Source organism: Tamandua tetradactyla, chromosome 6, assembly GCF_023851605.1.
Source record: "Tamandua tetradactyla isolate mTamTet1 chromosome 6, mTamTet1.pri, whole genome shotgun sequence".
In the NCBI taxonomy this organism is placed as follows: domain Eukaryota; kingdom Metazoa; phylum Chordata; class Mammalia; order Pilosa; family Myrmecophagidae; genus Tamandua; species Tamandua tetradactyla.
In genome coordinates this window covers 74,549,265-74,574,041 of record NC_135332.1, presented here as the reverse complement: position 1 = coordinate 74,574,041, position 24,777 = coordinate 74,549,265, and the positions used below count along the sequence as shown (strand labels likewise).

At 50.0% G+C, this 24,777-nt stretch overlaps 1 protein-coding gene across 4 annotated transcripts in view; it reads left to right on the top strand.

Annotated features, from left to right (window-relative positions):
• The window catches only part of CSNK1D (casein kinase 1 delta), a 44,761-nt gene that overhangs the window by 19,140 nt on the left and 844 nt on the right, over positions 1-24,777 (top strand). For 2 of the 4 annotated variants that reach the window (XM_077166287.1, XM_077166288.1), the window contains exons 3-9: positions 8,115-8,263; positions 9,343-9,571; positions 9,925-10,095; positions 10,657-10,805; positions 13,065-13,236; positions 13,878-14,017; positions 24,589-24,742. In XM_077166287.1, the coding sequence (XP_077022402.1) occupies positions 8,115-8,263; positions 9,343-9,571; positions 9,925-10,095; positions 10,657-10,805; positions 13,065-13,236; positions 13,878-14,017; positions 24,589-24,678 (1,100 nt within the window). In that variant the 3' untranslated portion in view covers positions 24,679-24,742. Of the gene's footprint in view, positions 1-8,114; positions 8,264-9,342; positions 9,572-9,924; positions 10,096-10,656; positions 10,806-13,064; positions 13,237-13,877; positions 14,018-17,934; positions 17,999-19,072; positions 21,209-24,588; positions 24,743-24,777 lie in introns of those variants that run through there. The other 2 variants (XM_077166286.1, XM_077166285.1) reach the window with 2 other exon arrangements.

Genomic DNA, 24,777 nt, shown 5'->3' with positions numbered 1-24,777 from the left:
AGACTTAACAATTATTTATAGAACATTGCGCGCGCGTGCACACACACACACACACACACACACATACCCGCCAACAGCAGGATATACTTTTTTCTCAGTGGACAGAACATCTAGACAGAGGATCAAGAAAAAACAAAGAATTTGAATAAATAATAAATGAGCTAGACTTAACTGACATATATAGAACATTACACCCCACAACAGCAGGATACACCTTTTCCTCAAGTGCTCATGGATAATTCTCAAGGATAGACCATATGCTGGGTCACAAAGCAAGTCTCAATTTGAAATCATACAAAACACTTTCTCAGACCATAAGGGAATGAAGTTGGAAATCAATAATCAGCAGAGTGCCAGAAAATTCACAAATATATGGAGGTTTAACAATACACTCTTAAACAACCAGTGGGTCAAGGAAGAAATTACAAGAGAAATCAGTCAATATCTCAGGGGAAATTTAAATATAACAATCATCAAAACTTATGGGATGCAGGACAGGCAGTGTGAAGGGGGAAATTTATTGCCCTAAATGCCTGTATCAAAAAAGAAGAGCAAAATTCGAGGAATTAATTGTCCACTTGGAAGAACTAGAGAAATAACAGCAAACTAACCCCAAGCAAAAGGAAAGCAAGCAAAAGGAAAGAAATAATGAAGATTAGAGCAGAAATAAATGAAATTGACAACATGAAAACAATCGAGAAAATCAGCAGGACTAGAGGTTGGTTCTATGAGTGTGCTGGTTTGAAAGGAAAAAGCCATGTTTTAATCAAAATCCCATTTCATAAAGGTAGAGTAATCATTCAATACTGTATATTTGAAACTGTAATCAGATCATCTTCCCAGAGATGTCATTTAAGCAAGAGTGGTTGTTAAGCTGGATTAGGTGATGACTTGTCTCGACCCATTTGGGTGGGTCTTGATAAGTTTCTGGAGTCCTATAAAAGAGGAAACATTTTGGAAAATGAAAGAGATTCAGAGAGAGCAGAGAATGCTGCAGCACTATGAAGCAGAGAGTCCACGAGCCAGCAACCTTTGGAGATGAAGAAGGAAAACCCCTCCCGGGGAGCCTCATAAAACCGAAAGCCAGGAGAGAAGCTAGCAGATGACACCGTGTTCGCCATGTATCCTTCAAAATGGGAAAGGAACCCTGACCGTGTTCACCATGTGCCGTTCCATTTGAGAGAGAAACCCTGAACTTCATTGGCCTTCTTGAACCAAGATATCTTTCCCTGGATGCCTTAGAGTGGACATTTCTATAGACTTGTTTTAATTGGGACATTTTCTCGGCCCTAAGTTCTAAAACTGTAAACTAGCAACTTTGAATTCCCCTTTTTAAAAGTCATTCTGTTTCTGGTATATTGCATTCCAGTAGCTGGCAAACTAGAACAATGAGAAAATCAATAAAATTGATGCACACTTAGCGAGGTTGACAAAAAGAAGAAGAGAGAGGATGCAAATAAATAAAATCAGAAATGGAAAAGGAGACATAACCACTGACCCCACAGAAATAAAGGAAATAATGAGAGGATACTGTGAACAGCTTTATGCTAATAAAATCGACAATGTAGATGAAATGGACAACTTTCCAGAAAAGTATGAACAACCAACACTGACTCAGGAAGAAATAGACATCCTCAACAAACCAATCACAAGTAAAGAAATCGAATCAGTCATTAAGAAGCTCCTGAAAAAGAAAAAAGAAGCCAGATAGCTCCACATGTGAATTCTACCACACATTCCGGAAAGAAGTAGTACCAGTCCTGCTCAAACTCTTCAAAAAAAATTGAAGAGGAGGGAAAGCTTCCTAACTCATTCTGTGAAACCGACATCACCCTCATACTAGAGCCAGACAAAGATATTACAAAAAAAGGAAACTACAGACCAATCTCTCTAATGAACATAGGTGCAAAAATCCTCAACAAAATTCTGGCAAATAGAATCCAGCAGCACATTAAAAGAACTATATACCATAACCAAGTAAGATTCATCCCAGGTATGCAAGGATGGTTCAACATAAGGAAATCAATTAATGTAATGCACCATATCAACAGATCAAAGCAGAAAAACCACATGATCATCTCAATTGATGCAGAAAAGGCATTTGACAAAATTCAGCATCTTTTCCTGTTGAAAACACTTCAAAGGGTAAGAATAGAAGGAAACTTCCTCAACATGAGAAAGGGAAATATATGAAAAACCCACAGCTAACATCATCCTCAATGGGAAAGAACTGAAAACTTTCCCCCCTAAGATCAGGAACAAGACACGGATGTCCACTGTCACTGTAGTTATTCAACATTGTGTTAGAAGTTCTAGCCAGAGCCAGAGCAATTAGACAAGAAAAAGAAATACAAGGCATCAAAATTGGAAAGAAAGAAGTAAAACTCTCACTGTTTGCAGATGATATGAGACAATATGTCAAAAAACCCAAAAAATCCACAGCAAAACTACTATAGCTAATAAATGAGTACAGCAAAGTGGCAGATTATAAAATCAACACTCAAAAATCTGTAATGTTTCTATATACTAGTAATGAACAATTTGAGGGGGAAATCAAGAAAAGAATTCCATTTACAATTGCAACCGAAAGAATAAAATATTTAGGAATAAATTTAACTAAAGAGACAAAAGACCTATATGAAAAACTATAAGAAATTCTTAAGGAAGTAACAGAAGACCTAAATAAATGGATAGGCATGGCATGTTCGTGGCTTGGAAGACTAAATATAGTTAAGATGTCAATTATATCTAAATTGATTTACAGATTCAATGCAATACCAATTAAAATCCATAAAACTTAACTTTCAGAAATAGAAAAACCAATAACCAAATTTGTGGGGAAGGGCAGGTTCCCCTGAATAGCTAAAAGTATCCTGAGAAAGAAAAATGAAGTCAAAGGTCTCACACTACCTGACTTTTAAGGCGTATTACGAGGCTACAGTGGTCAAAACAGCATGGTACTGGCATAAAGAGAGATATACTGACCAGTGGAAGGGAATACAGTGTTCAGATATAGACCCTCTCATCTATGGATAGTTGATCTTTGATAAGGCAGTCAAGCCAACTCACCGGGGACAGAATGGTCTCTTCAATAAATTGTGCCTAGGAAACTAGGTGTCCAGATGTAAAAGAATGAAAGAGGATCCATATCTCACACCCTATACAAAAATTAACTCAAAATGAATCAAAGACCTAAACATTATATCTCAGACCATAAAACTTTTAGAAGAAAATGCAGGGAAATATCTTATAAATCTTATACTAGGAGGCGGTTTCCTAGACCTTGCACCAAAGCGCGAGCATTGAAGAAAGAAAGAAATAAATGGGAATTCCTCAAAATCAAACACTTTTGTGCATCAAAGAACTTTGTCAAGAAAGTAAAAAGCCTACACAATGGAAGAAAATATTGGAAATGATATATCAAATAAATATCTAGTATCCAGAATACATAAAGAGTTGTTCAACTCAACAACAAAAGGATATCCCAGTTAAAAAATGGACAAAAGATGTGAATAGACACTTTTCAGAAGGGAAAGTACAAATGGCCAAAGGGCACAGGAAAAGATGCTCAACTTCCCTGGCTATTAGGAAAACGCAAATCAAAACCACAATGAGATATCACCTCACACCCACTGGAATGGCCATTATCAGTAAAACAGAAAATGACAAGTGCTGGAGAGGATGGGGAGAAAGAGGCACACTTAACCAGTGTTGGTGGGAATGTCAAATGGTACAACCACTGTGGAAGGCAGTTTGGCCATTCCTCAGGAAGCTAAGTATAGAATTGCCATATGACCTGGCAGTACTATTGCTAGGTATCTACTCAAAGGACATAAGGGCAAAGACACAAACAGACATTTGCACACCAATGTTTATAGCAGCATTATTTACAATTACCAAGAGATGGAAACAGCCAAAATGTCCATCTACAGATGGGTGGCTAAACAAACTGTGGTATATACATATGATGGAATATTATGCAGCTGTAAGACAGAATAAAGTTATGAAGTATGTAATAACATGGATGGACCTTAAGGACATTATGCTGAGTCAGATTAGCCAAAACAAAAGGACAAATACTGTATGGTCTCACTGATATGAACTGACGTTAGTGAATAAACTTGGAATATTTCGTTGGTAACAGAGACCATCAGGATATAGAAATAGGGTAAGATATTGGGTAATTGGAGCTGAAGGGATACAGATTGTGCAACAGGACTGGATACAAAAACTCAGAAATGGACAGCACAGTACTACCTAACCGTAATACAATTAGGCTAAAACACTGAATGAAGCTGAATGTGAGAATGATAAAGGGAGGAGGGCTGGGGGCATAAATGAAATCAGAAAGAAAGATAGATGATAAAGATTGAGATGGTATAATCTAGGTTTGTCTAGAGTGTATAATGATAGTGACTAAATGTACAAATTTAAAAAATGTTTCTGCATGAGGAAGAACAAAGGAATGTCATTAGTGCAGGGTGCTGAAAATAGATGGTAATTAATATTTTAAATTTTCAACTTATGTGCGAGACTAAAGCAAAAAATATTTATTTGGTACAACATTTATATTTTGACTAGTGCATTTCCTAATATAACTTATGTAGATAGCTTGGTTGGACACCATAAGTACATGGAACCTTCGGTAGGACATGAGATTTTGTTGGTTTGTCCAGAGTGATGCCCCGATGAATCCCGGAGTGATTTGATCAGTGAGTGGAAAAGTCCCCTTTGGGGAATGGTGAGAGTGGACAAAAATTCAACCTCCCCTGGTTGAATTCTTGATATTCTCACAGGCAGTGTGGATAACCAAAGCTATTGTCTGAGCCCCCAGTCTTGGGGTTTGTTCATATGAAACAACCCCACAAAGGATAGAGGTCAAGTCTGCTTAAAAATTTAGACCTAAGGGTCACCCCCCAGGAGAGCCTCTTTTGTTCCTCAGATGTGGCATCTCTCTCCAGCCAACACAATGGGCAAACTCACCACCCTCCCCCTGTCTATGTGGGTCGTGACTCCCAGGGGTGTGGACCTTCCTGGCAACGTGGGACAGAAATCCTAGAATGAGCTGAGACTCAGCATGAAGGGATTGAGAAAACCTTCTCAACCGAAAGGGAGAAGAGAGAAATGAGACAAAATAAAGAGTCAATGGCTGAGACATTCCAAACAGAGTGGAGAGGTTATCCTGGAGGTTACTCTTACGCATTAAATAGGTATCACCTTGTTATTCAAGATGTAATGAAGAGGCTGGAGGGAACTGCCTGAAAATGTAGAGCTGTGTTCCTGTAGCCGTGTTTCATGAAGATTGGACAATGATACAGCTTTCGCAATGTGACTGTGTGATTGTGAAAACCATGTGTCTGATGCTCCTTTTGTCTACTTTGTCAACAGATGAGTAGAACATGCGGAATAAAACTAAATAATAGAGGGAAGAAATGCTAAATGAATTTAGTTTGAAATGCCTAGTGATCAGTGAAAGGGAGGGGTAAGGGGTATGGTATGTATAATTTTTTTTTTCTGTTTTTGTTTTATTTTTCTGTTGTCTTTTCTTTTTCTGAATTGATGCAAATGTTCTAAGAAATGATCATGATGATGAATATGCAACTATGTGATGATATTGTGAATTGCTGATTGTATATGTAGAACGGAATGATCATATGTTGGGAATGTTTGTATTTCTTTCTTGTAATATATATTTTTTTAATTTAAAAATTAATAAAAAATTTAAAAAAAAGATGTAATGGAGAGGCTGGAGGGAACTGTCTGAAAATGTAGAGCTGTGTTCCAGTAGCCATGTTTCTTGAGGATGATTGTATAATGATATACCTTTCACAGTGTGACTGTGTGGTTGTGAAAACCTTGTGTCTGATGCTCCTTTTATCTACCTTGTCAACAGACGAGTAAAACATACGGAATAAAAATAAACGATGGGGGAACAAATGTTGAAATAAATTTAGATTGAAATGCTAGTGATCAATGAAAGGGAGGGGTAAGGGGTATGGTATCTATTAATTTTTTTCTGTTTTCTTTTTATTTCTTTTTCTGAATTGATGCAAATGTTCCAAGAAATGATCATGATGATGAATAGGCAACTATGTGATAATATTGTGAATTACTGATTATATATGTAGGATGAAATGTTCATAAGTTAAGAATGTGTTTGTTATATTTTTTTTAAAAAATTTTAAAAATTAAAAACAGAATGGAATGATCATATAATAAGAATGTTTGTGTTTGTATGTTGATAGGTTTAATAAAAAAATGTTGGGGCAGAGGACTAACAGTTATGGGATATTTGGGGGGGGAGTAATGAAAGCGTTCTAAAATTTATTGTGGTTATTAATGCACAAGTATGGGATTGTACTGTGAGCCACTGATTTATACTTTGGATGTGTTTCATGGTGTGTGAAGTATCTCAGTAAAGCTGCTTTAAAAACAAAACAAAAGAGAACAATGAAAAAAAAACAAGAAGTGTCTGAGAAACTCAGAGCCAAGTGGAGGGATATGCATAAATTGTACAGCAAATATCAGGACAGTTGGTTATCTATCCACTGGGTGGGGAGAAATGAGTCAAGACAAATGGATAGGCAATCATGTGACCGGTGTCGGCTGACCCGTCATAGTGGAGCCCGGCACTGGTGCCCAACCTAAAAAAAAAATGACAAATAGATAAGAGGCAAGCAGCCATGAGAAAAATCGACCCTGGACATGACTAGTTGACAGTACAAGGCCTGTGAGTGCCCAGTGAGAGGAAAGGGCAAGCCAGTCCAGCCTTGCTGACACTTGCGGTTCTGTAACTGCAGCCAGGCCTTGTTGAGCTAACTTGTGTGACAGTCGCAGTACTTCTTTGCTCTTGGTAGGAAGAAAGCCAGCCTTCCTTCAGCACCTGAAGCTTCTACCTTAGGGATTTAAAAATGTTTCTACTGACCTTGGGGACAAGGGAGAGAAAGGTGCAGCCTGACATCTGTGGAATGGTCTATGCTTGTTAAAAGCAACTCTGCTGTGCTGGAAGGTGACAGGTAACGTGACTTGTTCACGGAGCTGTGTGCAGTCCCTGTCCTGCGGCCACACACTGAGAACCACCGTCTTGTGTGTGTCAGAGAATAAAATATGTCCCAGCTGATGAAGAGAGTTTTCTGAAGAATGGAATCATGAGGAATTTCCCTACTTGTAGGCTGCTGTAAACAGTCTTGTTTTTCTTTCTTTGAGCATCTCCATGCCTTTGAGTGAGTGTTGGGCATGGAGTTTCTCAGTGATGGGCTCTAGCGTTGAATCAAACAGGCCTCTGCAGTGGCTGTCCCGTGTCAATCCCACAGAATGCAGAGTTCGAGTTGTTCCACTGCCTTGCCATCCTTGAGTGCTGTCCTTTTGGTCGTCACCCTTCTGGTTGGTCTGGAATGGTATCTAATTGTGGTTTTAATTAAAATTTCCCTAGCATGTTTTCTTGGGCTACTTACTTTTCATATATTTTGGGTTTTGCAGTGTCTAGGTCTTTTGTCCGTTTTTTCCAGAAGTGGATTAGTTGATCTTTTCGAGTTGGTATCTGTGTTTAGATCTCATACCTTGAAGACATCTTTACGTTTTTGTTTGGGGTTCTGGATCAATTGGATTTATCCTGTCTTTTTTTTTTCTTACTGCCATTAACTTGTCTGTTTCAAGCCTGGGTATTGTCTAAATCCTAAGCTCATTTTATTTCTTTTGCCTGTCTTTTAACCATTGTTTCTGTCAGCATCAGAGTAATCTTAAAAACTTTTTTCTCTTGTACCCAACTGTGGTAGCTGCTGTTCGTTTCCTGTTCAGTTTCTCAGCCTTACATTCCAGCTGTCCCTCACAAACCACCTCTGCTCTCTGCCCAGGGTGATGGTATTTCCAGATTGCCCTACAGGCCATGTCTCTTTGAGCCCTCTGTCTATGTGTTGCCACCCCGTCTTCCCACTCATCTGTCCACAGGGCCCTGTGACACATGTCATGCCTCTGCCTCTTCCTTGCCTGAACCTTGTTGGGCATCTTCTGTCCCATGTGCTTGTTGCATAACTTGATCTAGATCCAGCTGAAGGAGGTGGGTGGGCAGGTGGGTGCAGAGTTCCCGCACTGAGCCACCCTACCTGTCTCTGCAGTGGGCATCCCCACCATCAGGTGGTGCGGGGCCGAGGGCGACTACAACGTCATGGTGATGGAGCTGCTGGGGCCCAGCCTCGAGGACCTCTTCAACTTCTGCTCAAGGAAGTTCAGTCTTAAAACTGTCCTGCTACTTGCTGACCAGATGGTAAGAGTTCAACTTGTGAAGTAGCCCTCCAGAGGAGGCACTTAGTTAGTTAAACTTAGAAGTTGGTGGTTTACTCCGTTGCTCAGAGTATTACTGATTATATATGTAGGATGAAATGTTCATAAGTTAAGAATGTGTTTGTTATATTTTTTTTAAAAAATTTTAAAAATTAAAAACAGAATGGAATGATCATATAATAAGAATGTTTGTGTTTGTATGTTGATAGGTTTAATAAAAAAATGTTGGGGCAGAGGACTAACAGTTATGGGATATTTGGGGGGGGAGTAATGAAAGCGTTCTAAAATTTATTGTGGTTATTAATGCACAAGTATGGGATTGTACTGTGAGCCACTGATTTATACTTTGGATGTGTTTCATGGTGTGTGAAGTATCTCAGTAAAGCTGCTTTAAAAACAAAACAAAAGAGAACAATGAAAAAAAAACAAGAAGTGTCTGAGAAACTCAGAGCCAAGTGGAGGGATATGCATAAATTGTACAGCAAATATCAGGACAGTTGGTTATCTATCCACTGGGTGGGGAGAAATGAGTCAAGACAAATGTTAGTAGGCCTTCTAATGCATGGGAAATGAGTCAAGACAAATGTTAGTAGGCCTTCTAATGCATGGGAAAAGATGAAAGTGGTTTGCTTTTTGCTCAAGATGATGATGACGCAGTTGATTTGATGCAGAGACCTGCCTCGGGGCACATGCACAGCACTCTCGGGTTGTGTGGGGGCTCCTGGCTCAAGTGGTTTCTTGTGCCCAGGTAGTACATAGAGGACAGCTAGTGTTGATGACTCTCCAGAAGTGTGCTGTCCCCCCATCTGCTTTCTGTCCACCCTCCCTCTGGAGCCAGTGAGGAGGAGAGTGCCCAGACCTGTCCAACTGGGCTTGGAGGCTGCCTTGGGGAAGTGCCTTTGGTCACCTCAGCATCTGCCCCTCTTGATTGTTCAGTTTCTCTGTTCTGGGCCAACAGGTTTAGAAGCTGGAGTTCCAGGCATCGCTCCCCCTCTGTCAGATCTGTTTCTGAGTCTGGCTACTCTGGGGCTTGATCGCCCACCACTGATTCTTTGCTTGTAGATTAGTCGTATCGAATACATTCACTCCAAGAACTTTATCCACCGAGACGTGAAGCCAGACAACTTCCTCATGGGGCTTGGGAAGAAGGGCAACCTGGTCTACATCATCGACTTCGGGCTGGCCAAGAAGTACCGGGACGCGCGCACCCACCAGCACATCCCCTACCGAGAGAACAAGAACCTCACAGGAACTGCTCGCTACGCCTCCATCAACACACACCTTGGAATCGGTGAGCCCATGGGCAGTGTGGGCTCCTTGGTCCTGCCTGAGGGCGCGCACCTCGCAGCTTAGGGAGGGGCTGTAGCAGAGCTTTCGCTCCCCCGTCTGCAGGTGGAGCTGTGGCTGGCCTTCCTGTCTGCGCTCTGCGACACTGGAGTTGCCCAGAGGTGTCCGGGGTTCCTGCCAGCCCCTGAGGAGCGACTTCTGGCAAAGCAAATGCTTTTTTATGGCAGTCTTTTCTTTTTAAGCTCATTTTCACGTTAAGTGTTTGCTGATGTCTTTTGTTTTCATACATGCACTGCTCAGTTTTGCCAGCACACACGTGCTGTCCTTCACGCACTTCCCTCTCCTGTGTCTTTTCAGAACAGTCTCGGAGAGACGACTTGGAGTCTCTGGGCTATGTGCTCATGTACTTCAACCTGGGCTCTCTCCCCTGGCAGGGGCTGAAGGCCGCCACCAAGAGACAAAAATATGAAAGGATTAGTGAGAAGAAAATGTCCACTCCCATTGAAGTGCTATGTAAAGGCTACCCTTGTAAGTCTCGGTCTGGTGTTTGCACCAAGGATGATGGGGGTTCTGTGTGGGGACTTTATACTCGACCTACCGGGACAGTTCTGCCTCTGCGTTTGCTTGTTGGGAGAAACCACTCCAGCGGCGGGAGGTGGCCCGAGGGCGGGCGAGCCTATGCAGACTCGTGGCTGGCCCTCTTGCTCAGTGAGTGCCTTCGGAGGGCAGATTCTCTGGCAGGGGTGGGTTCCAGAGACAGAGATCATGCCCTGTCTCTACCTCTCACATGCTGAGTGGGTAGGAAGGTAGCAAGTGGGCAGGGGTCAGCCTGACTTTTCAGGTGGCAGCAGTTTTCCCCAGTGAGTTTCCCTGTGATACTATGATTATGGGGGGAGGGGACCCTGTACTTGTGATAAATGCCCTAGATAACATTTAATTGTGCTTTGCAAGGTTGGGTTTTTTAAAACTTTTTCTTCAGTCCTATTCTTAAAAATGTGATTGGTATTTTAGGTCCCACCTGTTTTTGTATGTAACTGTTTGTAGCAGAAGATAAATAGTATCGTTAGCTTTGAGTTTCTTGTTTTGCAGCTGAATTTGCCACATACCTGAATTTCTGCCGTTCCTTGCGTTTTGATGATAAGCCCGACTACTCGTACCTGAGGCAGCTCTTCAGGAACCTCTTCCACCGCCAGGGCTTCTCCTACGACTACGTGTTTGACTGGAACATGCTCAAATTTGTAAGTGGCACTGCCATCTTGCCACTGCTCGTCTGTGAGGGGCAGAGCCCCTCTCAGTGCAGGGAAACTGTTGCCACACACAGTTCATTTTGCATGGCATCAGTATGCAGAGCATAGTAGCTGACTTGTGGGAGCTGAGTTCACCTGGCAGGCCTTGGGCTTCTTGGGTTGTCTGCGTGGGGGCTGGAGGTGCTGAGATGCAAAATGGGCACAGTGAGTGCTGTCTGGGCTCACCGGAGGGCCAGCAGGGTCACTGTCTGCTCCGAAGCAGAGTTCTTACTTGATGGCCCCTCGGCTTTAGTCAGGAGACTGTGTTCTCGTCGTTCTCCACCCTGTGGACACCCGTGATGGAGTGGGCATGGCACCGATGGGCTTACTGGCAGCACATGGCACTGTTTTGAAGGAGGGTTATGGCTGAGGCCGCAGATCCAGGACCGGGTGGGTGTGTCTGTCTCCTTCTGCCCTGTCTCCTCCACCCCACCCTTGCTGGCCCCCAACCCCAAGTACCCCAAGCACACCTAGGGAGGCTGCATGGCACTCGCTGTGTAGATCAGGGGACAGCCTCTGCAGGGGCACCATGACTTGATGCAGAGACTTCCCACGCCACTCTTCTTTAATAAGCTAGCTCTGTGTTTCCTTTCTGTTACCCACAGTTTGTTCATTAGAAAGGCATGTGAGTGTGAGTATGTGTGAGAGCCACAAGGTGTGGGCAGTGAGCCCCTTGGGCCTCAGTTTGTTTCCTCTAAAATTAGTGGCTCATCCTGGACAGTGAGAGTGAGTTAATTAATAAGTGTTCAGACACCACTGCCAGAGTTCCAACTTTGTAGGAACCTTCACTTCCTTTTTCATTAAAAGTTAGTTGTATGTAGTTATTAGCTAGAGACAGAAATTGGACCCCTTCCAGAGTGCTGCAGTGCCTGGGGAGCAGAGGTTGTGAAACAGGAAGCCATGAGGTGGCTGTCGGGGCATGCCTAGGTGACCAGCATCCTTGAGTCTCTCCTGGCCGGGGCAGGGACCAAGCCTCATCTTGGAGCACCAGAGAGTTCTGTGGAAGGCTCAGGGTTGTAGGCTGGTGGCAGTTTTTGATACCCACTCAGGATCTGGGCATCCAGAGCAGTACTTCCTTCCCAAACCACTTTATTCTAACACTATCTATCCCTTAGAGGTCGGCCAGTTTTTCCCTTGGAGAACCAAAAGGTAATTCCACCTCTGTGGACCACACAGTTTCATGACCACTCAAGGTTGCCAATGCTGCGTGAAGGCAACCACAGGCATCTGAATGAGTGAGCGTGGCTGCGTCCAGTAAAACTTTACTGACAAGAACAGGTGGTGGGCTGTAATTTAAAGATCCCTGCTGTGGAGTATGACCAGTATCTTAGCTGCTTAAAATGGAAACACCACCTTGTATTCGGCATTTTACTTACTGGAAGCTTAAGGAGCTCTTTGTGCTGGGAGTGAGCTGGGTGGACGCCCCATGCAAGCCCTCCTGGCAGGAGCCTGAAGGCCGGCCCTTGCCATACATGGGTGTACATGCATTTTATGTCTCTACTGCAGCCTGCTGCTGCCCCTGGGCTAGAGGCTGTGCCTCGCTGGCCCTTCAGTCACCTGAACACAAGCCATGTCACTCACCCTGTGACATCTCGCCTCTGTACTGACTCGGTTGTCACCTGTGCTGTCTCTGCCTTAGCGGTACCCGTCCTCTCCATCTCGGCAGCCTGTGACGGTTCACATGGGAGTTAAATGATGAGCACGAGTAACCTGGTGTGGTAGAAGCCTGTGAATCTCAGGAAGCTCTGAGGCACCTTCCTCCTTGGCTGACACTTGCTGTGCCACCTGGTTTCTTTGAAGTTTCTTACTCCCCTAGTTTTCCTGGGAGTATATGCCTTTTGAAACATCTGCTGCACAGGCTTGGTCTCTTTAAAAATTGATTTCCCTGAAGGCTTTGTTACTGTTTCTAATTTGGGATAAAGTCTGGGGGCAGGAGTCATTGTCCTCTAATACCGTTGGGGAAGAAAAAGATGGAAGTTCTTTGCTCTTGAGCCTTGTCCAGGGACTCCCAGGAATTGGCGGTGAGATCGTGCCTGTTTTTGGCGGGAAAGTTTCATTTTCTCATTCGCTTCACTGCTGTGGCGCACTTCACAGGGCCGCCTTGTCTCACATGCCTCTCGGTGCTTTTGGGGGTTGTCAGATGGCAGCCAAGGGTCCTCAGGTTTAGCACAGAGCATGGCTCTGTTCTGGTCTCATCCTCTTTCTTCTTAGGGTGCCAGCCGGGCGGCCGACGATGCCGAACGGGAACGTCGGGATCGAGAGGAGCGGTTGAGACACTCTCGCAATCCAGCCACCCGGGGCCTCCCTTCCACGGCCTCAGGCCGCCTGAGGGGGACACAGGAGGTGGCCCCTCCCACACCCCTCACCCCTACCTCCCACACTGGTGAGTGGTACTGGCAACAGCAACTCATGGCACGTTGGCACCCTGTGCCAGGGACTCCCTTGGCAGATAGCTGGGTGTGTTCTGTTTATTTCTTGGGCACTCGTGTTGAAGTGGGCAGCTCTGACTGGAGTCGGGACGCCCAGTCAGGCTGCCGTGTCCCCTGAGGGAGTGTAGGTTTCCTCTCTGTGCCAAGGCAGCTTGGGGGGTGATGCTGTGCATGTTGCTGCCTGGTTGCTAAGTGGCTGCTCGCCCCCAGCACAGGTGGCCTGGGGACAGCTTGTCATCTCTTTAGGAGGAGGCTGCTCTGAATGCTCTGCTGTTGCTAATCTCTTATGTTTCCTAAAATCTCTTTATACAAGTTCTTCCCCCACGAGCCACTTGAGACTCCCCTGCTGTGGGTGGGGCACACACAGGCCTAGCCCTGACCTGGACACCTGTAGCACTTGGCCTCCTGGGAAGATTCTCCCAGAGCCCTCTCCCTGGGGCCTTAGGTGGGAATGCTGAGGACGCTGCAGGTTTTAGAGCAGCCGAGGGCCCTTGCCCTCCACGCTTTCCAGCGGGGAGACAGCCTTGTACAGTGGGAGGGTGTTCCCGGGCGGCGGGCAGAAGCAGGCCTCACCCTCGCCTCGCCTCCCCTCCAGCGAACACCTCTCCCAGACCCGTCTCCGGCATGGAAAGAGAGCGGAAAGTGAGCATGAGGCTGCACCGCGGCGCCCCTGTCAACATCTCCTCATCTGACCTAACCGGCCGGCAAGATACCTCTCGCATGTCCACTTCACAGGTACCGCCTCTGAGCTTGCTGGGTGGGCGGCGGGCTGGCTGGGGTAGGGGGCTCAGCTGCTCCCTGAATGGTTCTGTGATCTCAGAGGAGAAAGTGGGAAAGCCTTCTTAAGGGTTTTCACCTGCTTTGCTTCCTTCCTTTTCTTCCTCCATTTTTGCACCTTCTTAACCTGTGGGGGACATTATTCTCCTGGGTGCTCTCTTGGCCCCGTGGTGGAGAGCATTGGAGACAAACCATGCCTCTTCTGGGCTCAGCCGTAGATATGATGCCTGCAGCTGTCAGGGCCCAGTGTGTCCCCTTCTGCTGATGAGTTGTGTGTTAGAGCACAACCAGCCTGTGGGAACCTTTCCTTGTTCTCATGGGCCAGGCCCTAGCTGTGGGCCGGTGGTGAGAGGAGGTGTGCTGGCTTGGCGAATCGGAGTTCAGTGAGGCCCATGAGCTGTGAGCACCCTCGGGCCTCACATAGGCCCTGTCTCCACATGGTGTCCCATGGGGTGGCCTTCGGTGGGGCGAGTCCTTATTTGTCCTCCTCTGGTGAGACGGGTATTCTGGCATTTGCCAGTTGTGTGATGGAGGCGGGACAGTTGGCCATGGCCAGGCCCTGCGCTTCTCTTCTCAGGCCGTCTTTTTCCACTAATAGCTTCTTTTACTCTTGCTTTGCATCGACATTCTTTTGTAAGCTCTTAACATGCCTCTTCCAGCAGAATGAAACCACTCTTAAGGCACAGAATCGTTTTTTTCCTCACCTACTTTCAGGGTCCCCCTCCTCTGTTTGGTTAGCCTCAAAAACTTGTACAGCTCCCACAGCTGCTGTAACAGCAGCTGCACAGGTGGTAGTGAGGGCCTCAGTCCTGTCAGCCCTCACTCCCCTGGCCTGGCCTCTGCCTGGACCCCTGGGAAGCATGTCCTCTACGAGGCGCCCTGATTCGGACACCAGCCACAGATCGGGGGTTCCCACTACTCCCGCAGAATGAGTGGAAGCTACTTAGAGTTGTAGTTTTATTATAGCTGAAGGACATGAATGAGAAACCAAAAGCAGAGAGACAGTGAGTGAGTTTAGGAGGGTCTCAGGGGTGGGCTTCCAGCTCCTCTCCCTGTGAGGTCCATTCACAACCTCTCCAGGTTCAGAGATGCATTTTTCTCAGTTGCGGAGGCTCATGACAGCCCCAAGAGCCCACACTGTTGTGGGTGTGGTGGATGAAGTCAGTGTCCACATGGTTGAGTTCTGCCTGCAATCCCTTCCCCTCCCAGAGTTCGGGTGATATGGCTCAAAGCCCCTGCCCCAGCCACCTGATTAGTCTTTTTGGTGGGATTGTCCCCACCCTGAGGCAACAGGTGTGGTAGGTCTACCATGAAGAACTAGAGACACTCCAGAGGTGCCAAACATTTGGGGATTGTTTCTTTAGGAACTGGGGACAAAGACCAGCCCAGTTTTCATGACCCCACGGTAGTCAAGAGCCAGCCAGAGTGGAGCTTGGAGAACCCCAGGGTGCCTTACGAGATGGCAGATGTGTGTCTTGAAGTCGAAGTAGGCCCTGGGCCTTGGGCTGCCTCATGAGGCATCGTCCCTTTTGTTTCATCGTGATGCCTTCTGGGTTTGCAAACGATCAGGGCCTTAGCTGGTGGCCACTCCAGCCTGGCAGTTAGCATCCGTGTGTCCAGCATGGTGATGGGCAAAGTGTAGGTCCTGGCAGAGGTGTGGGGCTGTGCAGGGGTAGGAGGACTCTTGACTGCTCTTTTAACCAAATGAAATGAATTGCACTGAAAAATTCCAGGTTGTTTCTGTATAACTTTCTTCCAGAGATACCAAAGAAAAATGTAGTTTGAACGGCCAGCTGTTCACTTGGTTTGATTTGTGGAGCATGAAGAGTTTAGCCAGTTTAATAAGATCTGACCCCTCAGATTTGGTGCTTCTTCCCTAGGGCCCCTCCTGTAGCCTTGTGGCCTCCCTGCCACTCCACCTGCACTGCAGCTGCAGACCTGACTTCCTGCGAGTCCCACAGCCCCTGGGTCCATGGGCTTGTGAGATGGTCGGATGGCACTGTGCTGCCAACCCCTGGCACCTGCTGCCCGGGTCTGTGCCCTTGGCAGGCACCTGATGGACAGGCCCAGCCCTCCAGAACCCCTGCCCAAGCTGAGATCCAGCTGGATTCGAGCCGCCAGCATCGGGCTCTGCAGCCTCCTCGGAGCTTAGTGTGGCCAAAGAAGGGTTCATCCCTCCCTTCTTCTAAAAGCGTCTGATGGGTTTGGGACCATTGAGAGAAAGGAAAGAGCCCCAAGATCCTCACTTGCAGAGCAGCCTTCTCTCTGCCAGGTTGGCATTGGCAGTGCCCAGACGTAGCCGTTCTGGCTTGGACATCTGGGTTGGCTAGGGGCCGAGACGGGCCAAGAGAACTTTGCCTGTCCTCTTCCAGGAGCCCTTCACAGGCCTCTGTGAGTTGTGGCTCGAAATTGTGTGCGCTTGTTTTTTCCATATCAAGAAATACAGCATGGGTTATAACATTAGGGAGGAGTGTCCAAAGAAACTTGATTTTTGTGGTGTTTCCCCTCCCAGAGCAGCATCCTGGCCTGGGCCAGTGGCTGCTCCAGGTCTTCTTGGGAACCTCCTTATCCAGGTCCTCTCCCTGAGCACGTCCTGGGGCTGCTGCCCTTCTCCAGGACTTGCTGCACCCCTGTCCGCCTCTCTTTGCTGCCTTCCCACATGGAGGCAGAGCTCCCCTGGGTTCACAGGGGCCTTTGCCCTAGGAAGGGTTTCAGCCCCAGGCTCTTGGCGCCAGCTGCCTGCAAGGCCAGGCCCAGGGCCATGGCTGAATTGGCTACCTGTTGCGGTCGGCATTCCCTGGTTTGAATCCCACGAGTCTCTCTTCTCTTGGTCAGCCCTTTCCGAGACCTTCAGCCAAAGTGGGGCTGCTCCAGAGCCTCTGTTTTACACTCCCCTCAAAAGTTGGGGGTTTCAGTAGAAGTAGCACTGAGTGGTACAGGGCAGACACCATGGGTGCAGAAGGGTGGTCTAGGTTCCTCTCAAGGACATCCTCGGGGAAGAGGTAACATGTCTGCGCAACAGAGCCACCTCCCAGGGCTCAGAGCCGCCCGATCCAGCATGTCTGTTGAGAGGACTGCCCTGCCCTCTTGGAGACCCCTCTTGATTCTCGAGTGACCCTTAGAGACCTGTGTCCTTGTCCTGGCTATATGCTGGCTGCTGGGGAAGGAGCAGAGGCTGTCTGCAACTGGGCAGCCCCCCACACACACACACCAGGCCCTTGTCCCTCTATTCCTTCACCCTCACCCCCGACTCCTCTCTCAGGTTTCACCTCTGAGGACCACAGTCCTCATCTATCCCATGTCTGTGGGTGAGATACATAGCCTTCAGTCTAAAGGACATCTGGTAGGTGATGTTGTGGGGGTCTCCTCTTTGTGTGGGAAGGACTGCCCCTCCAGAAGCCAGGGACTGTGGCTCAGGTCTTCTCCATCACTGGGCTCTGCACGGGCATTCTATCACTCACAAGCCGTGGGCCTAGGTTCCTGGGCCACCAGCACTGTCTGTCCCTTGCTAGCTTGTAGACATTGAGTGCTCTTCAAACTTTGGAAGGGCACTAGGCAAGATGTGCTAGGAGGGGACTGATGCTGTCCTCTCATTTGCCTACTCAGGTTTGTTTTGAAAGAGAATGGCAGCTGCTCTCGAGGGGGCCACTCATCAGGTGTCAGGCTCACAGCCTGGGCCACTGGCCCCATGGCCTGTAGCTGCGCCCGGCAGGAGCCCTTGAGAGGAGTGGCTCTTGGGTGCAGCTGGGGCCCCAGTGGAGCAGCGGGCAAGGTTGTTTCTGGAAACGGGCTGACTAGGCCACCAGGTGGACCGGGGCCTTCTGTGCTGCCTGCGTGGCAGAACTCTTACAACAGCTGTCTTTTCCCCACCTCAGAATAGCATTCCTTTCGAACACCACGGCAAGTAGCTGCTCGTCTCCCGCTGGAAGGCAGCACTGGGTGAGTGTGTTGACGTTGGGTCCAGTCTCGGCGGACAGCAAGGCTCAGGGCTGGGCGGGAACTGACCTCCCTCCCAAGTGGGGGAGGTGCAGGGGCTCGGACTTGCATGCCGGATGCTCAAGGGAGAGCAAGGTGTCCTCGGATCTGCTTTTATCCTCGTGTGGATTTCAGAGCAGCCGGGGCTGCGCTAGGTACCTGCTGCTCCCTGCCCCACCAGCTCTCCTCCAGGGCTGGTACATTAAGCAAGAGCACCAAGGAACATTCCATACCGCCTGATCTGGGCTCAGGTGTGACCGGGAGGTGTGCTGTGTTGTGCTCAGCTGTGTGGCGCCATGCTTGGTGTCAGGTTGGACTCTTGAGCCCCTGCTGCGTTCGAGCTCCTGGTGGTCTCGGCCCGCCCTGGCTTTCTTAGTCATCTCTTCTTTCCTATCTCGTTGATTTCTGTCCCCTCGTTTTGTTGTTCTTCTCACACCTGGTCTCTACCTAGCGGTTGTGTCCACACAGCTGTTGTCTGTACTAACCCATCAGCCTCCTGCCCCCTGCTGCCTTGGTGCATGGCTGGACGTCTGGGCTGCTGCCCTTCTTCGCCCTTGGCGCCCGGGCCTCGGCATCTCCTTTCAGCAGAGGACACGCAGCTTCTGTCGGCTCGCGCCGCTCCGTGTGCACCCTGCTGCTGGTGGGCATGGTGTGCAGTCTTGGAACCATCCTGGTGGGACTGATGTGCACCCCTCCCCAGGGTGCAGGGTCGTGGTGCCCTCAAAGGGCCTGTGCTCTCGTTCCCAAAGCGCCGAGTTACTTTCCAGAAGGGGAGGTACTGGAGTGAATCTGGGCTTCTCGTCAGATCTCGTCCAGGAGTGCGGCTCGGTGGTCCCCAGGGTCTCCTTGCTTGCATGCCTCTTCTTCCTTCTGTCTTCCTGCCACTTGTTCTGCTGAGCACGTGTCCTGGCCGTGGAGGGACCCCCCCAGCTGCCAGGGGGGCTGCAGCTGGGGGCAGAGGCGCCCAGAGCGGGGCTGGGCGGCCCTGGTACATCCTCTGGCCTTATGCTGACCTTCTCTGTGCTTTGGCTCCGACAGATTCCCGGTCGGGTGGCTTCCAGTGGTCTGCAGCCTGTCGTGCACCGATGAGAAATCTCCTTTGTGCTGTGAAGGGGCAGACACTGCATGGCTGATCTACTCTTACCCACCAAGGCTTTCCCAGCCCCGCGCCCCGAGCCTAGAGCAAGTGCCCACAGCTGGAGCGCTCCTGGCCCTCATCCCGCGGCGCCTGGGGACGCGACACAAACTAAGCCGGACAGACTCCAAGTGCTGCCACTGCCGGGGCTGCCACCCGAGACCCTGGCCTGAGACCCTGCTGTCCTGGGCCGGGAAGAAAAGCAGAGTGTGAGAGAGACAATTTGCTGAGAATCAAACTCCCATTCAAGAGTCTTTCTGTGTCCCCCCAGTGGCGGTAAACCTGGGTCCCTGAGTTCTACTCTTATCTCTCAGTCTTTACTCGGTTAAGACAGTTTTGTATCATTTTGCTAAAAATTATTGGCTTAAATCTGTGTAAAGAAACCTGTCTTTTTATTGTTTCTTCCTTGTCTGTTTTTGCGGTCTTAAAAAAGATGTTGACTTTAAAGAGTCATGAAACAAAGGCACTCTCTGGAGTTTCTGTATAGATTGGAGCCAGGCAGGGAGCACATGTGTGAGTGCAGTGACCTGCTTCTTGTTTGGTTTTGTTTGTTTTGTTGTGTGGTCTGCTCTGCAGAAGGAGTTTCCTCATTGGAAGTTTATTACACGCCTGCATATGTACAAATAACGTGTGTGTGTGTGCACCTCCTGTGAGCTCTTTTAACTTGGCGTTTGGCTATCTCACTTCTCCTTCCCCACTTCAAATGGAAACGCTTGTGCAACCGATAAACGTCTTGAATGTCTTGCCACTCATCAGTGCCGTTAGAAAGTGCAGGCTGCTGCAGAGAAAGGAGTCTCAGGTGGTCCCAACAAAGCAAGATGCCCCACTCCCACAGGAGGGTGAAGAGGAGACAAGAACGCAAGGAGCCTGGAGCCTGAGGCCCGAGACCCACCCAGCCAGTTGGAGCTCCGGAACTGAGAGCTGCTGTATCTCTGCTTTCCTCGGGAGAGGGACACTGACTGAGGGACTGGTGGGGTGGTACGGGGTGGCCTGTGTGCTTATTTTGGTGATTGCTGCCTAAATGCCTTTGACTTGAGGGATTTCTTAGACAGACTGTAAATACTTCCAGTGCAGATTGGTACTCCATAACTATGACTGTGCTCCAAACAGAGGCCACGGTATGCTCAAAGGCAGACGGCCAGAGCAGAGGATGGGGGCCCAGGTCTCAGATCTTATCCAGAAAGGTGATGTTCTGTACAGATGCCTGGTTGGCCAGATACCTCGTGACCCTTCAGCTGGAATTATGTGAACTGAGTGGAAGTGAGGGCACGTGGGTGGAGCTCAAACCCATGAGAAGCAGAGGGTCTCGGGGTCGCTTATTAGGTGCAGGGGCAGCCACACCTCCCTTGAGCAAACCAGAGAGATTAAGGGCAGTGCGATTTCAGTCACCACCCCACTGAAGAGCATTTTCTTTGGGCAGGGGTGTGCGTTGGGAGCCAGGGACCTGGAAGAGAAGGCCCCTCCTACCTTCGTTTCTCCTTCCCTCCCCAGGTTTCCCAGCCCAGAAAGGCTAGTTGTAGGACACACGGTATGGCTGTTGGCTTTCAAGGCCAGTAGTCCGTGTGTGTGATCCAGGGTTGCTTCTTAGTCCTGATCTGGTTACTGTGAAAGCATGTTGGGGTACAGAGATAGGCTGTATTCCCAGGAGTGCAGAGGAAATTAGGTGGGTTCCTGGCCAGTTTGACATTTTTTCTTGTTGCCTTTACTAGATTTAAGCTTTGCCGTTCTGGCCAGATGTTAACCAGCTGCAGCCCCACAGCTGCTTGATCAGTGTCCGTGGTTCCCTGTGTAACGCCACAACAGACTTTGGCCTTCTGGATCCCGGGTTTGACATGGGATTGAGTTGCGTTGGAAGCGTGAGCTCAGCCGCGGAGCCCTGGCCGGCCCAGAGTTGAATCCCCGCTGTCCCCTGCGGGACTCGTGGCTGTGCTGTCTGTCCGCGCCATGTGCTGGTGTCTGGCGTCTGTGCCACACACTTGTCACTGCTGTTTGTATCGCTCACCAATGGTGTAAATAATAAATCCAGTGTGACTCCTGCCTTTCTTCCCTGCCCCTCATATGTGCTCGAGTCCATCAGTTTGCGAGTTTTCAGTGTCTGTGTAAATAGTCATGCATAGTTTTCTGAGAGTGAACATTTGTGTTCGTCCTGTGGGGTGTGTCCTAGGTCTTTCGGGGGGAGGGAAGCTTACCCCCATGAAGCCGCTCATGGTCTTTCTGGCTCAATGCCTGCCTGTTGCCGTGATCTGAGAACCCACCCTGGTCTGTGGTGAACCCCGTGTCCTTGCAGGCATCACTGGGAAGGAAAGGTCAGTGAGGAGGACAGCAGCAGGCAGGATGCAGCTTGGAGGGATGTGTGTGTCTCCCTGTGGACTCCTAAGCCGGGGAGAGGACAGGGCTGGGCACCCCCCTCTGCCAGCTCCATAGCCCACCCAGCCTTGCTGGTGTTGGCCACAGCTATGCTCTCAGGCAGGGATCTGGGGAGAAGATTGTGTCCTGATCTGTCCTGGCTAAGGGCGAGGAGTGGGCCAGCATCTCCTGCTGCCCTGTAAAATGGAAGGAGGAAGGCAGTGGCGCTTGGGGGACCCCTGGACTGACCCACGTGGCCATCTGCAGTACCCTTTGCACCATCATTGGGGCTTGGCAGTCCTTGGAGCAACTGTCCTGTAGCTTACAAACTCCTCTCTGCTCATGGGCTTGAGCTGATTCAGCCTGGCCCCGTCCCTTCTGCCCCTGAGCAGTCCAGAGCAGGTAATCCTCGAGGCGCCCCCCCTTGCCTGCTTAGCCTCACAGCAGCAGGCCTGCTGTGCCCCACTTGACCATGAACAGGGTGTGCCCTCTGCAGCTGAGTTGCACGGTGTAGCTTGGTTCCCTGGATGGTGTCCCGCTCTAGCCCCTGGGGTGCTAGAGAGAAGAGTGCACACCCCTCACGAGAGGCGGGTGTGCCTGGATGCTGTTTGTAATGCCCTCTATAATCCACCTTCTGAGGGGTGGGAGAGGAAAGGGTCAGCCCCCTCCCAGGCTTGGCCTGTTGCTGCACTCCTGCTGTGCCCTGGGGGTCCTAGGTTGGCTCCCAGCAGAGACCCTGGGAGCTTTTCCCAAGGTGGTGGGTTCCGGCATAGACCCAGGCGGAAGTTTTACAGCAGGGCCAGCTCCTTCCTGATTCCTATCCCACCTCCCCGGCCCCTGAAGTTCAGGAAGCAGTTCTGGGAATGCCTGCAGCCTGCAGGACGGGTCACCAGTCAGCCAGTCCAGGTCTTAAACTCCCCATATATCAAGGACGGTGAAAAGGGACTTACGTTCTGAGCTCCTCCCTGGCTTTCCTTAGCTCCTAGCCTCCTTCCTCACGCTTACTCATGAAAGGCTCGTGCTTGTAGTGCGTGTGCCCCAGGCACACACGTGCACGCACTTGGATAAGTGTCTGTCCCCTCCCCTCCCGTTGCCTTCCAGAATCTGCTCCTGGCTACACCTTCCCCCACTGGCAGCCCTCAGAGACCCCATGGCCCTAGCCTTGGCACCTTGGGGACAGGGCCCATGGGCTTACCAAGTGGGTATGAGTGGTGACAGGGTGGCCCCGGCTGAGACACAGTTCTCCCAGTGTAGCTGAAAGAACCCCACAGGAGGCTGTGGGTGCTCTCCTGGCAGGTATGTCTCAGACCCTGAGCTGCTGAGTGGCTGACAGACCTCTTTGGGAGCCCCCAGGGATAGTACATCTGTGTTTGTGGGTACTAATGGGCTCTCCGTCCCCTCTGCTCAGTGGGGCTGGTGTGCCCATCTGTTCTGAGACTGTACTCCCAAGTACAGGGAGGGCAGCTTGTACACGGCAGAGTCTCCCTGCCAGCTCTCAGCAGGTGGGGCAGGGGGCAGCCCCAGGATGCTGGCCTCAATTGTCTTCAGCCTCCAGCTTTGGGATTGTTTGCACATCCTCCAAGGAGGGCTTCCCTCTACTGATCTCCCAGACATAGGGAAAGGGGGCGGTCTAGTATTCATAGAGCTTGAAGCTTCTTTTGGCAACAGAACCCATGGCCCCCAGGGGTGTTGGGTGGGCGAGGGGTAACCCCAGGCACAGCCCAACAGTCTCCTCTGGGGCACTCACTAAGTGATTCCTCACCTTTGAGGCCTTACAGGTTCAATGGTCACACACTGCTAGGATGGAAACTCAGTGCCATGTGCTGGGAGGGCTGGCCCCATTTCCTGGGCATGCAAGTCTCTGCTCGGAGTTGGGGCACAGCTTGAAGACAGCCAGCTGGAACCAGCAAGCCAAGCCGACAGCGGCCGTTGCATACCGTCTTCTCCCGGGCCCCGGAACCCAGGCTCCGGACTGGGGCAGCACCTGGCTGGGTGTCTAGCCTCAGCCTCACTGCATGCTACGTCAGTCTGAGGCCTTTTGGAGCCACTGACGATCTCTAGAAAGATGCCGGGTTCTGGAGCCCGAGGGAGGGCAGTACTCCCGCCTAGCCCCAACCCCAGGCCATCATGGGAACAGGGTAGGCACCCTCCCTGGGAGGGGTCCTGATCGCTGGCTGTTTCAGTCTCCAGACATGTCCCCATGGCAGGACTTTGTGGGGACAGCTGCTTCCGGCTTCTTTGTGCTGTGCCTCCCTCCCCCTGCCCTGGGTCCTAGAGACCCTTGTAGCATCAGTGGCCAGATGACCTGTGTGCTCTCTAGAGTGCTGGCCAGCCAGGCTCTTTGGGCGTGAGCATGGGGTCCAAGCGAGGAGCCAAGAGGGCTTGAAGGGTAGGGCTTGACACGGATGAGCCTGGGGCTCAGCATGCAACCCGGGCCTCCAGACAGCTGTGGGGACAGGATGGCTGAAGCCTAGGAGGCAGAAGCCAAGCAGAGCACTTCCCCAGATGGAGCCGGCATGTGCCAGAGCCCTTGGCAGTCCTGGTTGTCCAGGAGTGCCTGGGCTGAAGGAGGGTTCTGAGAAGCCAACCCCAGTGACTCCTTCCCTCCTGATTTCCCAGAGAGCCTGGCCAATGTGCCGCTCACTCCCTCTCCCCTTTTCTCTCCCTCAGGTTCACGGGGGGCCTTGGCTAGTGACCCAGGGCCTGCTGGCTGCAGTGGTAGGACCTGGCCTCTTGAGGCCTGATGGGTGGGGCTCTTGCAGCTGAGCTTGGCTTAGGGACTGGCCTCTTCCCCTTGCAGTAAGGTCAGCAAATACAGGCCCAGCTCTCCTGAGACACAGGGAGCTCTGTGGCTGCCACCCTCCTGAGCCTTTGAGAGTGGCCAGGTTGGTGGGGGCCAGGGGGTCACCAGCAGGGGCCTGGGATGGCTTCTTCGAAAGTTGAACAATGCCAGGCAGGCCAGCCAGGGAAAGTGGGGGAGTATCAGGAGTGTGCCTGTGGGGTTGGCGCATGCTCCTGGGGGTGGAGCGTGCCGAGGCTGGTTCTATGACATGAGCTCTTGCTTTCGTTGCAGAGGAGCAGGGAGATGGCGTCTCTCCGGCTGCATGCGGCCCGCCAGGGTGCCCGCTGCCGTCCCCAGCGCCCACGACGTACCACCTACTGAAGGGCAGCCCCAGCGGCCTCTGACCGGCTCCTAGCCACACAGGCCACCGCCGGCCACGAGGCAGGTGGGTGTGAGCCCCTGGCAGTGCCTGCTCTGCGA